Raw genomic sequence first — 14,778 nt, 5'->3', positions numbered from 1 at the left:
TTAGGAATTTTAATACAAACTTTTCTCATTTTGCAAAGCTATTTCCATTTCCACTACTTCCTTTCCCCTTGTCCTTCCACAATGGGCCCTTCAGCCCCGTAGGGACAGTTTCTAATCTCTCCCATAGGCCACACCCCAGAAAGTCTCCACTCTCCGCCCCAGGCCCTCCCCTCGGCCTTCTCCCTTGGCCAGCCAACAGGGTGGGGTGGGCGGGGTGGCCTCTCCAGCCTGGCCTTCCTGGGCTCAGGAGACTGGCAGAGCTCGGGACAACTACCCCAGCGTCTGGACTCCAAGGCTCACTGGCTGCCTGCGCTGTCAGGTTCTGGAGCTCCTGGACGCAGCAGTTTCTTGCTCTGGGCTAGAAGAGTAAACTCGTCGGTGTGCGGAGCTGGACAGCGGGACGTAGGAGGGTTCGCAGTTTGCAGTCCCACGGGTAGCTCTGGACTGCGCCCTTGCCCGTCGCTACTCCTCAGAGGAGCCTTCTCAGAATGGAGCATTTTCCTTCAGGCCGAAGGGACCGCAGCGGCGGCTGCAGACCCCACCTGGCCCCGGGGCTGCGGGCCGCTCCACCCGCCTCGCCCGCGCGGCCGGGGCCGTCGGGGATCCCAGTGTCCGCGACTTTTTTGCGTCCACCTGGCCTGTTCCTGCGATCGGCCACCAGCGCGGGTCGCGGAGGATGCGCTCCCGGCCCGGGGCTGGATAGGGCGCTGGGGGCGGTGGGCTGCAGCTACCCGCGGACCCCTAAGTGCGCCCGCTGTCGCAATCACGGCGTGGTGTCGGCGCTCAAGGGCCATAAGCGCTTCTGCCGCTGGCGGGACTGCGCCTGTGCCAAGTGCACTTTGATTGCCGAGCGCCAGCGCGTCATGGCCGCGCAGGTGGCGCTGCGCAGGCAGCAGGCGCAGGAGGAGAGCGAGGCTCGTGGTCTGCACCGGCTCCTGTACCCGGGGCCGTCGGGGTCCGGGGCTCTGGCGTCGGGGGGCAGCGGCAGGAACGAGAGTCCCCAGGCCGTGCGCAGGCCTGAGGCTACGGCTGTGTTGGGAGCGGATGCTTCAAGGCATCCCGGGAGCCGGGCGGTCCCCGCTTTCGAGGTTTTCCAGCAAGATTATGCCGAGGGAAAGCAGGGTGAGTCCTGTTGGGTTTGCTTTTCGTGCGAGAAAATGACGGTGCTGGAAGGATGCTTTGAAATGAACAGCAGTTCCCTAAAGGTGGGCAGAAAGTTGTTTAAAAGAAGCGATGAAGTTCAGGGATGTGTATCTACAATGTGGGCAGCTAGGAGCGGCATAGGGACCAAGCTTTCACAAAACCAAAGAGCTGTTTGTCCCCCGTTGATAGAGAGAAAGAGAATGAAAAAGTGAAATGTGGGCGCAGTCCGCTCCGACTTTGTGCGGGCAGAACTTAAGCGGGTGTTGAGAGAGAACTTGAGCGAGTGTGCTCACACTCTTTCCAGTGGTAGAAACCACTGTGAGACTTCTGCTCTTGCACGGAAAACCGTTGACTGTGGTTATTGTGAAGGTCTTCGCATTCGGGACAAAGTTTTGCCACGAGCTGAACTTAGAAAGAAACTGAAATTGCTAACCCTCATTTTAATTCTTTAAGTGCAGTTCCCAAAGGAGTGGAAAGTTTTAGGGACTGCAGTTTAGTTTCCATTGGAAATAAGTTTAAGCCTTCCAGAGAGCAAAACCATTGGCAGGAATGTCAATTTACAGCCGGGGAGATCTCCGTTGTTGTAGTACTGCCCTGTACTTTCTGACAGCGAAGTTAAGGTCTGGATCTCTGCCTAAAAGGACCCCGAGTTAACTTTTCTTGTAATGTTAATGTCATTATGTTTCCATGAATTTCACACCCCCCTACAAGGCCGATGAGCAGGGAACATTTCGCTTTAATCTTTAATCATTTTGTTAAAGTTCCAAACAGGTTGTATCACACGACGTTACGAGATAACTTGGTGGTAAGTTATAAATTAGAACATTTCCTTGGTTGTGAAAATTGCAGATCTTAGCAAAACAGGGTGTACTTTTGAGAGAAGATCATCTCTGCGTCGAAACTCAGTGTCCACTTACGTCAGCTTTGGACACAAGAGGTAGTCTATTTCAGTAGACCAATAGACTTTAAGTGTTTCTCATGGACAGCCAAGGGAGATGGAGGAGAAACACTAAGAGCAGCAAATGCTGGCGTTCCTTCAGCTAGGCTGGTAATGAGATTTGGCTGGCGGTATGGATTTATGTAAATCTTTGGTACCAAAGAGTTCATCTTACAGGCCTAATGATTTTATTAGATTATTCTGCCGTGAATGACTCACCTAAAAAAAAAAAAAGGTCTGTATTTCAAAGGCTTCTTCATTGGCTTTCTAAATGGAGTACCCTCTTACACAACGTGCTCGAACTATAGTAAGACATTGTATTGAACGTATTCATTCACAAAACAAAGACCTACAGTGATATAGAGGTGAATAGCCTTTCCCCTTGTAAGAGAACCTTATGTTCAAAAGAAGGAAGGCTGTCGGTATCTACAACTAAAACAACCCATAAACTAATCTCCAGGAGTTCAGAGGACAGAGATGAAGGACATGATACCAAGCATTTAACAGTAACCTTATTTTCCGAAGAGTCACATACAGTCAGTACTTCTTGCTTTTCCCCACTTTGAGGCAGGTGTTTCACATCAAATCCCAGGATAGTTTGCAACTAAGTAGCCCAGGCTGCCCTCAAGTTCTTGGCCATTGCCTCAGACTCCTGAGCATTGGGGTCACAGGTGGGGGCCCTCACGCACAGCTTGCAGCCAGTATTTCTTTACAGGTATTTGTCTCGAAGTTCAACCTAAAAGAAAAAAAAACATTATTTTTAGACAACATGGCAGAAATGTAATTTTGATACTTCATGTGTTTCAGGGTCAATACTCAATGGACCACACTTATAGCAAGTGGATAAGAGAAGAATGGGAATTTATTTCCATGTGACAAATGCCATTGGACAAGTTTTTATATTATTTAAAGTTGAAAATATCAGTGTACAAGCTTACAAAAGTCACAGTGTTTCTTTCCTCTAATATTTGGAGCACTGCCAGCGTACTGACACTTACAGTGCTGAACTGGATGTGGTTTACATTTTTAAATGGACAATAGAATTTTATGGACAGTGTTTAGGACTTTCTTCAAGATGTAGGGAAACATCAAAGAATATTACAGATTGCCATTTCTTATGCTATCCTTAAAAGTGTTGTAGAGATGGAGAGCTGGGGAGAAGTACTCCTGAAAGTCTTGGACAGCTTTACTTTTTCAGAATTGAAGTGTGTGAATGACAAGAGGAGAGGAAAAGGCAGACAGCATTATTTTGGATGTGTGTGTGTACATTGTTATTACTTTCTGGGTATTAGCTTGCCAGTATAGAACTGACATATTCTTGTTTTATTGTCACACTCAAAATGTTGAGATTGAAAATCAGAGCTTTTAATAAAATGTTTTTTAATTGCTCTTAATAATGCAGTGGGGGTTGTGATAAGTACTATATGTCGAATACATTGTTTCTACAAGGTCCACGCAGATTGGTGTCATGAAGTTTGTAGTTTTCTATTAGGAGCAATTGGTTCAAAAATCTGTTCTTAACAGTTTGTGTAGACTGAAATAGAAAATGTATCTTTTACCAAGAGTTATGAAAAATACCATGTTTTATTATTATTATCTCTCCTATAAAATGAAGTCCTTACATATCATGCAATTTGAGATTGATGCCCTGGGAACATCACTGCTTTAGTGTGAAATGGTTTACAGTCATTGCACCCTGAAGGCACCTGGTCTTGTCTGAACTGACGCCAGCAGTTTAGCTCCCAACATTACTTAGGCTACTTAATTAGAATTTGAATTGTCGGTGTTAAAATCATTTATTGAAATTTAGCATTAGGACTTATCCAAAGCTACCTGTTTAACTATATATGTATATATAGTCTTTGTAGGGAAAGTAAGAGCATCACTTAGGCAAAAGTAAAACTTGGACATTTTGGGAAATTTCTAATTCCAAGATGGTGTCACATTGACACATTTGGGTAACAACAAAATCTCCTCTTTTGATCCCTAAATGTTAAGGGATTTTGTTACTTATTGACTAACCATGAATAATCTTGAAATGCATGAGAAGCAGCTTTCTCTCCTGTTCCAGCACATGTTAGTTAGTTCTGAGTTATCTTTATAATGTGGCTTTCATGAAAATGTTTGTGGGTGAGTAAAATTGTTAATTATTATATTATATATAATATGTATATATACATATATATATATATAAATTAAAAGTGAGTGAATTATTTCATCCTTCATTGTCTTTGAGCGGCAAAGTTTTCATCTGTCTCATTATTTTTTTTTTCTTCTTCTGCAGAACCAAAAGAGAAGAACTGTGAGTCATGCCAGAGTAGACATGAAGAACTGGTCTCCAACACCCATCACCATTCCCTGGGATCTTCTCCTAAGGGTAAGAGTACCCTGCAGAAAAGGGGCGTCCTGTCATCATCTGTTTCAGAACACCCAGACAAACCCAATATTATCCTGTCTCCTTGCCCCACGGAGCAATCAGGAGGAGAAGACAGTCCCAGGTCCTTCTCTTCCTCTGACCTGGAATCAGGGAATGAAAGCGAATGGGCCAGAGACCTCATTGCTACCAGAGCCAGCCTTTCCAAGGTGACCTCAAGACCACGCGACCCTCTCGGAATTCTTACCAGGATTTTTCCAGGTTACAGGCGTAGCCGCCTAGAAGGCATCCTACAGTTCTGCAAGGGAGATGTCGTCCAAGCTATCGAACAGATCTTAAATGGGAAAGAACATAAGCCAGACTGCAGGGACCCAGCACATGCAGACTTGGATAACACAGCCTTCCAGAGAGCTTCAGATTTTGCTCTCGCTGGCATTGACTTTGGGACTCTAAGTAATAAATCAGCTCTCTCTCCTCTCGAAGCCGCATCTGCTGCTTATGGAGGAGATTCAAGTCTCTACAGTTTCAACCCTAGACTAGCTCTCAGCCCACTGCGCCTGGCATATTCTCCAGGAAGAGCGCTGTCTGGTTTTGTGTCGCCGTACCTAACGCCTGGACTGGTTCCAGCACTGCCTTTTCGGCCAGCTTTGGATTATGCCTTCCCAGGGATGATTAGGGAGCCTTCCCACCTTCAAGGCAAGCACTTAGTAACTGGTGGTAGACTGTATTTCAGGCCCAATCAGGAACATCTGTAACATATCAACTTTACCATTCCGTGGCGTTTCTGAAACCGTAACACTGTAACACCCCCCCCCCCAACTATTAATGTTCTTCAATGAGTATATGAGTGACTTACCAGCCTTAAATGCTATTTTTAAGCAATGTGTAGACTTTAGACTTGAAGACTTCTTTAGCATTTATTAAATCAAAGAATCATTTGAACATTATATGTGCCTTGAATAAACATATTTCAGGAAATAATTTTATTTTAAACTAATGAATTTTTTCCATAAACTATCATTCCTATTATAAAGCCATATCTGCTTTTATTTTATTGTAGGGTTGGACTTATAGTTGCAAAGATTTGTAACAAGCAATTCATATGGCAGAAAATGAACCAAAAGGGGTCATTAAAAACTGAGTTTAATTCTAACTATGTGGTTATTATTCTAAAACAACTCCCTTTCCCTCTCCATGTTTTCCTCCTCCTTCCCCACACCACCACAGGTGATCCCAAATTATTCCAAGTATTGAAAACTATTTTATTTGCATATAAATGATTAGGAGTAAGGAAACCCAATAAATTGGAATATATTATTTTTGGAATGTCTGACTTTTCACTCTCTGGCTACTGCTTGTAAAAAGGAAAATGTTTCGAACTATTCCATTTAAAGTTAACATTGTAAATACACAAAGTACTACCGGGTTATAAAAAGCAAGAGCCTGCCCTCTTCTGGCCACTATCACAAATGGCAACTCAGTTCTGAGGAAATTAAAAACACCTGGTTTTCTGTTATAGGTTAGCACGTTTACGAAATAACTATTTTGGATCACTTTACACTCAATTTTCATGTCGCAAAGTAGATTTCTATTGAAGATACTTTTAATTTTTGAGTAGCTTATGTTTGTATCTGGGGAAAATAGTCCTTTTGATTTGTTTGAGATAATAGCATGTTACCCATTCTCAAAGGTAAAGGTAATTTTATTTACTATTTTTAATAAGAAAATTAAAATATCTGCTCAGACAAATATCTGCTGATTTTGTATAAAGTATATTTAATACATTGAGGAGAGACAAAATTTCCCAACGGCAGTGACTGCCTTTAATATTTGAAGGTCTTGTGGAATCGTTAGACATACATCTCATTCTTTACCTAGAGCTTTGGAAAGCCAGTCAACAAGCTGCTTCTTTCCGTCACTGGGAAGCCCCAGAAAAACTGCTCACAAAACCCCTGTACAGAGTTTTCCTCATGTGCCATTGTTTTTAAAAGAACAACAGCTGCATTGTTATTGTGAAGAGAAGTGAAAACCCAGATGTGGTAGGAATTAGAGATTTCTCAATCTGAGCAGCAAGAACCACTAGAAATGTCTTATATTTATGTTTCAGTGTCTTTCCCATGGAGCTGATAAGTTTGCAGAGTATATTTTAACTACAGATATCATAATGCACTGCTGGAGAGTCTGTGGTGCTGATGTAGAATGCAAATTTGTCAATGATTTACATTAGTTTTAATGGTACAGGGTGTGAGCAAAAGTCCTGTAAAATTTAGAGGAATGCAACCTCATTTTTTGGGGGATACAAAACCAAGAAACCTTTCAGACTCAGAGCCTAAATCACTCAGTTCTTGGTAACCAAATGCCATACTGTCAACACACATTGAAGGAAGAATGATTTTGCATGGTGGATCTTGCAACCAAATAATTCTACAAAGAGGCCTATTGACTGACATACAATTTTAAGTAGAGTTTCTCGAGGTTCTGTGTCTCCTAAATATGATTCTGATCAGGATTCTTGGTGATCCTTGAGGTGTTTTTAATGCATGAATCTATGTACTGTGTTCTATTTTTGGGATATACTAGATCCTATAGATCAGTTACAGAGTATGATGTAAAGAGGGTTTCAGTAAACGGCAAGGAGCTGGATTCTTCATAAATTTAACATAATAATGTGTCCAAACTAATTTAAGAATATAAACATGAGTTAATTTCCGTGATGCTTCATATAGCATATACCCTTAAAAAGACTCTTAAGAGCTAAATGACTTTATAAAACATGCAATTCTTCCAATTTCTAGCTAGACAATGAGGAAACTGAAGCTCAGCTTTGGTACTACCAATAGCAAGGGCAATAGTATGAGTCATTAGGAGGTTTTTTTTTTTTTTTTTTTTTTTTTTTTTTTTTTTTTTTTTTTTTTTTTTTGTACTTCAGAATGTAGGGTGTGAGGAAACATTCAAGTCTGCTTTGTTCCTTCACAACTTTCTGTGGTGTCCGAAACAAAATAATACTTTTTCACTTACTTAATTAAATAAAAGTATACGACTAGGAGTTGAGTCATCTCATTTATTAAGTACTTTGTGTCATGCCCTGAGCTAGCTGTGAGGGAGATATATGATTAAGAGAATAGAAACAGCCTCAAGTTTCTCAGTCTGTTTTCCCACATGTACTATGAACAGTCAACCAATCAGCTAAGGTTGACACCATTTAGCAATGTTGGTATGTCAATAAGTTCTTTATAATCATGACATTTATGCCTACAAGCTACCTTGGCACCTAGCCAACTAGTCAGAAGTTAGGAAAATGATGGCTGAACACCGTAGATCCAAACAGAACTGTCCCTACTCCATGTGTTGTAGAAAACAGAGGTGTTGACGATTCTATGGAAAGAATTCAGAAGAACAAAAGGAGGGGCTTTTTTTTTTCACAGTTAGTGATCACCGAATGTGGCATCATGTTTCCATTGAGATTACAGCATAGAAAACACCAGAGGCCTGGTTGATCTGATATTTCATTACTGCCTCAGTATTGGGATGGGATCATTTGCCAACTACTCAGAAACATGGGAATGATTTGTTAAAAACATGAATGAACAAGTTCCAATTCCAAGACCACAATAATGAAAATGGGCAGACATTACTTGTCAATAAAATAAAACACCGTTCATGACAAATATTTCTGTGTGAAAATCTCCTCACAGAATGTGAAAAAGTAGAAGGCAGAATATGGTGTGGTTAGCAAGGAATTTAGTGTGGAGTTAATGTGAGACACACATGGTCCAGAAATAGAAGAACTCAGGTCATAGGAGAGCATTGGAGATGGATTGTTTATGATGTACGCAGCCATGTCTTCCTAAAAGGATTGTGTGCTTTACTGGTGAGATAATTAGGATGGGCAAGTTCCCTTAGACTCTGGGCACCTGCTTCTTCTCAGTAAAACAAGGATAATAATATCTAACCTGCGCGATTCATGGAGATGAGAAGGAGCTTGAATAGACTGCAGAGTACAGTGATGCTTATATCCTGGTATTAAGTAAACAACTCTCACTGTTACTGGTTTGTATTAAGATATTATCTTTGCCCCCTGGTGGCAGTCACTCAACACAGAGTACTGTAATTGTGTTTAATCCACTTAGTGGATGTAGAACCAAAAAGCGCTTATTACCAGTGAATATCCAGGCTTAGTTCCAGGCTTCCTGTTTGGTTTTCACGCCACGGTGAGCCATACTTTCATAACATGCAATTGTGTGTGTGCTTAGGAAACTTTTAAGGGCTTAAGGAAGTGACCAACACAACCACAGCTCTGTGTTCGTACTAGCTTTAATTGATCAAGGTCTGGTTAGGAAGACAGAGCCCATGCAGAAATAAGGAGTTACAGAACATTCTCCCAGCACAAAGGAGAATCTTGGAAGTAAACATCTCGCTGGAGGAAGCTGGCAAATCTGAGAATGACTCCTGGTCTGGCTAGAGCACGGAGTGGATGGACAAGTGGGAACTTTCAGAAAATTTAAAAAGTCTAGCACGTCTCCGCTTAACAGGGCTTTCAAGTGGGTGTAGTAGAAAAGTCTATGTGGAGCCAGAGACTGAGGCAGCTGTGATCTCTCTGGGTCTCATCCAGGCATCAGGTGGAGGGTCAGCAGAAGGAAAGCAACATGGAGTCAGGGAAAATGAAGGCAATCTAGAAACACATGTGGGCACCCAAACTTGATGACTCTTGTTTTTCCCATTCCTGACAAACCTTGCCCATAATTCTATAGATGGTTGGGTCAGTTTTCACTATGAATGAAATAGAAAAGGGGGTTCTGGGAAATGTAGTACCTCATTTAAGTGAATTTAGCACTGCCCAGTCTAGTGTAGTCCTGGCCAACACAGTTTTCATAATTAATCATATTTGCCATCTTTTTTCCCCCCAATTAATGGCTGCAAACAAGACTCTTCCACACAAAGCTGAGGTAACTACACTCTTGATGACAAAATATCTTGTTGGAGGAAACTGGCAAATCTGAGAATTCCCTTCTCTCCCAAAGAGGACATACCTTATCCACCTTTGGGAGGTGTTCATTTCTCTTTCATCTAGCCACATCTGCATTTAAACATCCCATACAATGAATCTGGAGACACAGTTAGCCAATATTATTACTTTTTTGTTAGAATAGGAATTGTGCAAGAGGAAATTGCTATATAAAGATGATTCCTGATTACAATGGTTCTTATGCTGCTCCAGCCTCATGACTGGGCCAACATAGGAGGCATCCAGTGGCAGATGTGGAGTTTTGAATTTTAACCTTTTCCCAGGCTAGTGATATGCTACTTTCTCGAGATAGTTGGCAATTAGCTGTGGCTCCTAAGTCTGCCTCAAATGCTCTATGCCAAGCAACCAGTACTCTACAGTACACAGTTTTGCTAAACTATTAGGTTTAGTATTTTAGGTGTCAGGCATTCGGTTTATGATATTTTCAACATATGTTGGCTTTGTTGTGATATAGTTTCATTGTAAGTCAAAGAACATCAGTACACACACATGCACACATGGATTTGCACCCACACACACACAAACACATACACACATACACAGTTCTTTGAAGTAAGAAAGTAATAAGCGCTGCTGTCTGCTATAGACTGAACAGTAACTGGTCATGGGGTAATAGATTACACCTATAACTTCTTTAATTTCTTTCTTTGGTTCCTGCTGGTGCCATAATAGTGATTGCTTTCTATAGCAAGTGACCCAAATCCTCATTTCTGAAGAGTCTGGATCACTGCCAGTTTCACCTACATAAGATTTTTGCAACTCTCCACCAACTTATATAACAAAACATCGGAAGAGCGAGTAACTCTCTTGACGACCTTGTCCTTTGGCTTCATTGTTGTTGTAGCCTCTAGTTCCATGAAAAAAAAAAACATTTTCTTATGGCACAATTTCTCTTTTAGGAAGTAATACCTAAAAACCAAGAGAAGCTGAAAGTTTCAAAGAAAAGAAAAATCATTGTGAGCAATTTGAAAACAACCATTCCCAAGGTTCTTAGACTCATGGATCTTGAGTTAAGGAAAAACATCTCTGTGTATTTACATGGGTTTAGAGCCTACCATACACATAGAAAGCTATTATTCCAGCCCTAAAGATGCTCTCACCAGCTGGAACCATAATAGAGCTTTCCAAGGGCCATTTCACAATTTTACTAGGCCAGCTGTTTCTGCATGAGGGGAACAGGATGGTTCAGTGAGATCCATGGGCGCAAATCCAATATTTGATATAATATGAGTTTCTTTGTCACATGTGATGTTGTATATAATACTGTGATGGTGGTTTTTGTCAGAAATATCAAAGGAAGGAAATGTAAAAGGCAAAACCATACAAGCAAGAGGTTCCTCCTTCCCACCCCCAGTGAGAACAAAGTGCTGTTTCCTCAGTGATGAAAATGGTCCAATGCAATCAACCTGCCACCAGGTGGCTGGCTGGTTTCCTTGGGAAATGATGCCATGTCTGGAGTTTAGTGTTGATGTCTACTCTTAGCCAAATTGGCTTTAGTGAATGGAAGTTCATGTCACTTATAGAGCATAAACTCCCTCTCTGCTCCCATGAACTTTTTCTTACACAAATAATAGGTCATGTTGTACATGGTTATTAAAACGGTACTTTTCAGAGGTTGCTCTTTGCTGAAGCTTTATGCAGGACAGTACACCAATATATCTGTGGCGAAGTCTTTCCACAAACCTTTTTTTTCTAGATCGAATCTCATCCTTGTCCAAGGTCTTTATGAACCAACCACACTGTTGTCCATTATGACTCATTCCAGATATATGTCACTATCAATCTCTCCTTCAGGATTACTACTGGAGAGATGAATCTTAGAACAATGCTTCAAGGCCATTCCTATAGTGCAGCTGAAAGTGCAGCCGAAAGCTCCAGACTGCCACCATCTTAGAATGAAAATCAAACAGTCTTTCTTTATTCTGTTGTCATTCACAGCTCCACACAAAAGAGAGGGCACAATGGATAGGCATAGGGACCATGGGGATTTGATCAAGTGTTTTTGCAACTTAACTTATGCACAACACTAAGAATTAAGATAATAATATGAGATAAACATCTTTCTCAGAGGGGGCATTAGGAGCAAGTGATGAATAACAGCTGTTATATAGAAAGCTTAACAAAGAAATAGAAATGAGTTAAGTATGGTATACATCTAAGCCCTTGTTCCCTACAACCAGGGGAGATGTTATTCAATGTAGATCAAAATCAATGTCCATTATGTATCTAAAAGCAATAGTACAGTCCAGGGATAAATAGGTACCATGTCACTAAATTTGCTAATAAAATGATTCACATTAAGGAAATGTTATCTGGGAGGCCTCACCCTCTCTGACAGGTAGATAGAGGGTGGGGTAGGAGGGAGGTGGGAGAGAGGAAGGAGGGGAGGGAGAACTGAGATTGGTGTGTGAAATAAAAAAAGATTGTTTTTTTAAAAAAAGAAAATGTTATCTATAGGTGTAAGAATGTTTAATAAATTTCAACGGTAATTAAAAATAAACCTTTTTATAGAACCAGGGATAGAAACTATGAATAAGTTCAGCTATAAGGGGCAGAAGTTTAAATTCATTTTTACTAGATTTCAAAATTTATAATTATTGAATAGTTACCATGTACCTCTTTTGTTTTGGAAATTTATGACTATACAAAGCATTTATCCCGTTTTAAAGGGGAGACATTGAGGTACAGAGGGAGTAAAGAACCTGCTATTGATGCAGAGTATCTGGGAACTGAACTTGAGACCTGAGCTGTGTCTGTTTCAAGTGTATGCTCCTGTACACTCTGGATCTGCCTCATGTTAGAGAAGACTATTAGGACATGGTTCTCAGGTTTGAGTGCCTATCATGGTTTCAGCCACCACATCTATGTTCTTGGTAGTAAGAGAGAAGATACGATGAGTAGAACACTGTGGTGCGAATAATGCACACATCTCCAAGAGCAAGGGAGAAATAGCTCTTAGGGAGCATGTGCTCATTTCCATGGTTCAAATTATTGAACCATCATGGAGTTCAAATTGCCAAACTCATGCCACTAAATGGGTTTGGACAGAATGGACACCTAATTCTTTCATGACAAGCAAGAGCTGGCAATAGAATTTACCTGGATGCTATCGAAATCAGGGAAATCAAACTATTTTAAAAATATCCTGCAGAAATTTATTTATTTATTTTTTAGTGGCCAAGGCACTATCACATGACTTGGTATAAATATAGGACAGCTATGTGTTTTCATTGAATGAATATACACCTTAGGTAATATTACAAAGAAATGGCTGCAGATTAATTAGATAAGACATTACTTCTACCATAAATGAAAACTCCCTTATTTGATAAACAAATATCCTCCTTGATGCTATCTCTAAATAGAAATGATGATGTAAGAAACAAGAAGAGAGTGCTTACTTGCTGTTTCAACTAAAAAATATACTAGAGTGCTAGCCAGTGTAGTACAGCATAAATCAGTGAAAGACATCAATACTTGCTGAAAAATATTAAACAGATTAAGGTCTGCACATATTAAGGTTTAAAAAATTGAGAAAAGATGATGAAAGTATTATAATTAAGAAGAAAATTAAAATGAAAACATAGCTGGTTAAAAACCATACCCACAGCCTCCCCCACACAGTAGAACTCCGTGTGAACAATAGATAATTTAAAAAACATGATAAATGGAAGATCACATTCCATTCATAGATACTGTAAGATGCTTAGGGTAAGTTGTTTCTTCCCTTCACCATCCTTACCCCACCTTTCAACATCCATATTCTCACAGTTATCTCCAGATGCTTGGGCATCATTTTTCATGAGGCACCCTTACTCGGTAAGTTGCTCCTTTCCCTTTGCCAACCCTCCTTTCCCAGAGCCCTCATCCACAGTCATGTGCACACCCTTAGGCCTAGCTTCATACCCCAGTCCAAGAACCAGATTTGCTGGGTCAGCTGCTTCTTCCCTTTCCCATCCTTCACTCCACCTGTTGCCATCTTGGCACCCACAGGCCTAGCTTCTGATTCATGGCTCCAGCTTTGACTGGTGAGACACTCATTTTGTCTCTTGTCCTTTAATTTGCCTGCTGCCGTCTCTACATCCACAGGTCTAAGTCCCAACCCATAGTTTCATAGTCATCAACCTTACCTGGTCTAAATCTGGTCACACAGCTCCTACGTTTGTTCAACCTAAGGTAGGAAAGATTATCACATCAGACACATAACAAAAGAAAGAAGTTCACATAGCTAGATCAAATCACAAAAATTAAAACAATATAAATCACCAAGACAGTCTGTTTACTTTCAAACTTAGGGTCTTCTTGTTGTCTTCTCTAATGCGAACTACTTTGAAGATTCCAAGACAGAATTTAAAAGAATAATCATAAATTTGATCAATTCAAGGAATTTAAAGAAGACACAATCACCTCATTGGACTCCAAGAGAATAAAAATTAACACAATAATTTAGTATTTGCAAACAGAATTCAATAAAGAGGTAGAAACATTGAGGAGAACACTTGCTAAAATTAGGAGGGAATTGAAAAACTCTATATCCCAATTAGAAAGCTCAGGGAAAGCCTTACAAGTAGAATGAGTCAACTAGGTAATAGAATACCAGGACTCAAAGTCACAGTAGAAGGTCTAGACACAACATGCAAAAAGTATGAAAAAATTCAAAGCACAGGAAAGGAACATGTAAGAAATATGAGATGCCTTCGAAATATAGGCACAGATGAGGGAAAAAAAATCCAGGTCTATGATAAAACAAGATCATTGAAAAGACCAAAGAATAAAGCTTCCCTAAACTAACAAATGACATGCCAATGTAGATTCAAGAAGCACACAGAGCACCAACTAGACAAGACCAGTAAAAGAATTTCCCGTGGCATATCATAGTTAAAATAATAAATATACAGAGCACAGATAGTGTATTGAAATCTACAAGAGAAAAATACAACTCATACATAAAGAAACCCTATCAGAATAACAGCTTATTTCTCAATGGAAACTCTGAAAGCCAGAAGAACTTGGAGGAATACACTCCACATTCTAAGAGACAGTGATTGCCATCCCACAGTAAAGCATCCAGCAAAACAATCTGCCATAGTTGAGAAAGAAAAACTTTCCATAATAGAAACAGCCTAAAAAATTCATATCCAACAACAATAAAGAAAAACTTAAACAGAATACTAGAAGCAATACTTGGAACTAAAGAGAAATAAGTGTAGCCAAGAGACCCTAGAAAGAAAGCAGAGCTGTAATTATGAAATACAAAGTATAAATAAGTGCACAAAACAACACAAATTACAACAAAAT

The 14,778-nt window shown here is 40.4% G+C and overlaps 1 protein-coding gene across 1 annotated transcript; it reads left to right on the top strand.

Moving 5' to 3' along the window:
• The first annotated feature begins 285 nt into the window (after positions 1-285).
• Positions 286-5,398, top strand: Dmrta1 (DMRT like family A1). The gene is made up of 2 exons (XM_050157388.1): positions 286-1,122; positions 4,365-5,398. The coding sequence occupies exons 1-2, from the start codon at positions 489-491 to the stop codon at positions 5,207-5,209; spliced, it is 1,479 nt and encodes a 492-aa protein (XP_050013345.1). The 5' UTR covers positions 286-488; the 3' UTR covers positions 5,210-5,398.
• The last annotated feature ends 9,380 nt before the right edge of the window (positions 5,399-14,778 follow it).

Source organism: Alexandromys fortis, unplaced genomic scaffold (genome assembly GCF_014885135.2).
Source record: "Alexandromys fortis isolate MF-2015 unplaced genomic scaffold, M_Fortis_MF-2015_v1.1 scaffold_64, whole genome shotgun sequence".
NCBI classification, from domain to species: Eukaryota; Metazoa; Chordata; class Mammalia; order Rodentia; family Cricetidae; genus Alexandromys; species Alexandromys fortis.
The sequence above is the reverse complement of the archived record's forward strand: the minus strand, read 5'-3'. Positions and strand labels throughout refer to the sequence as shown.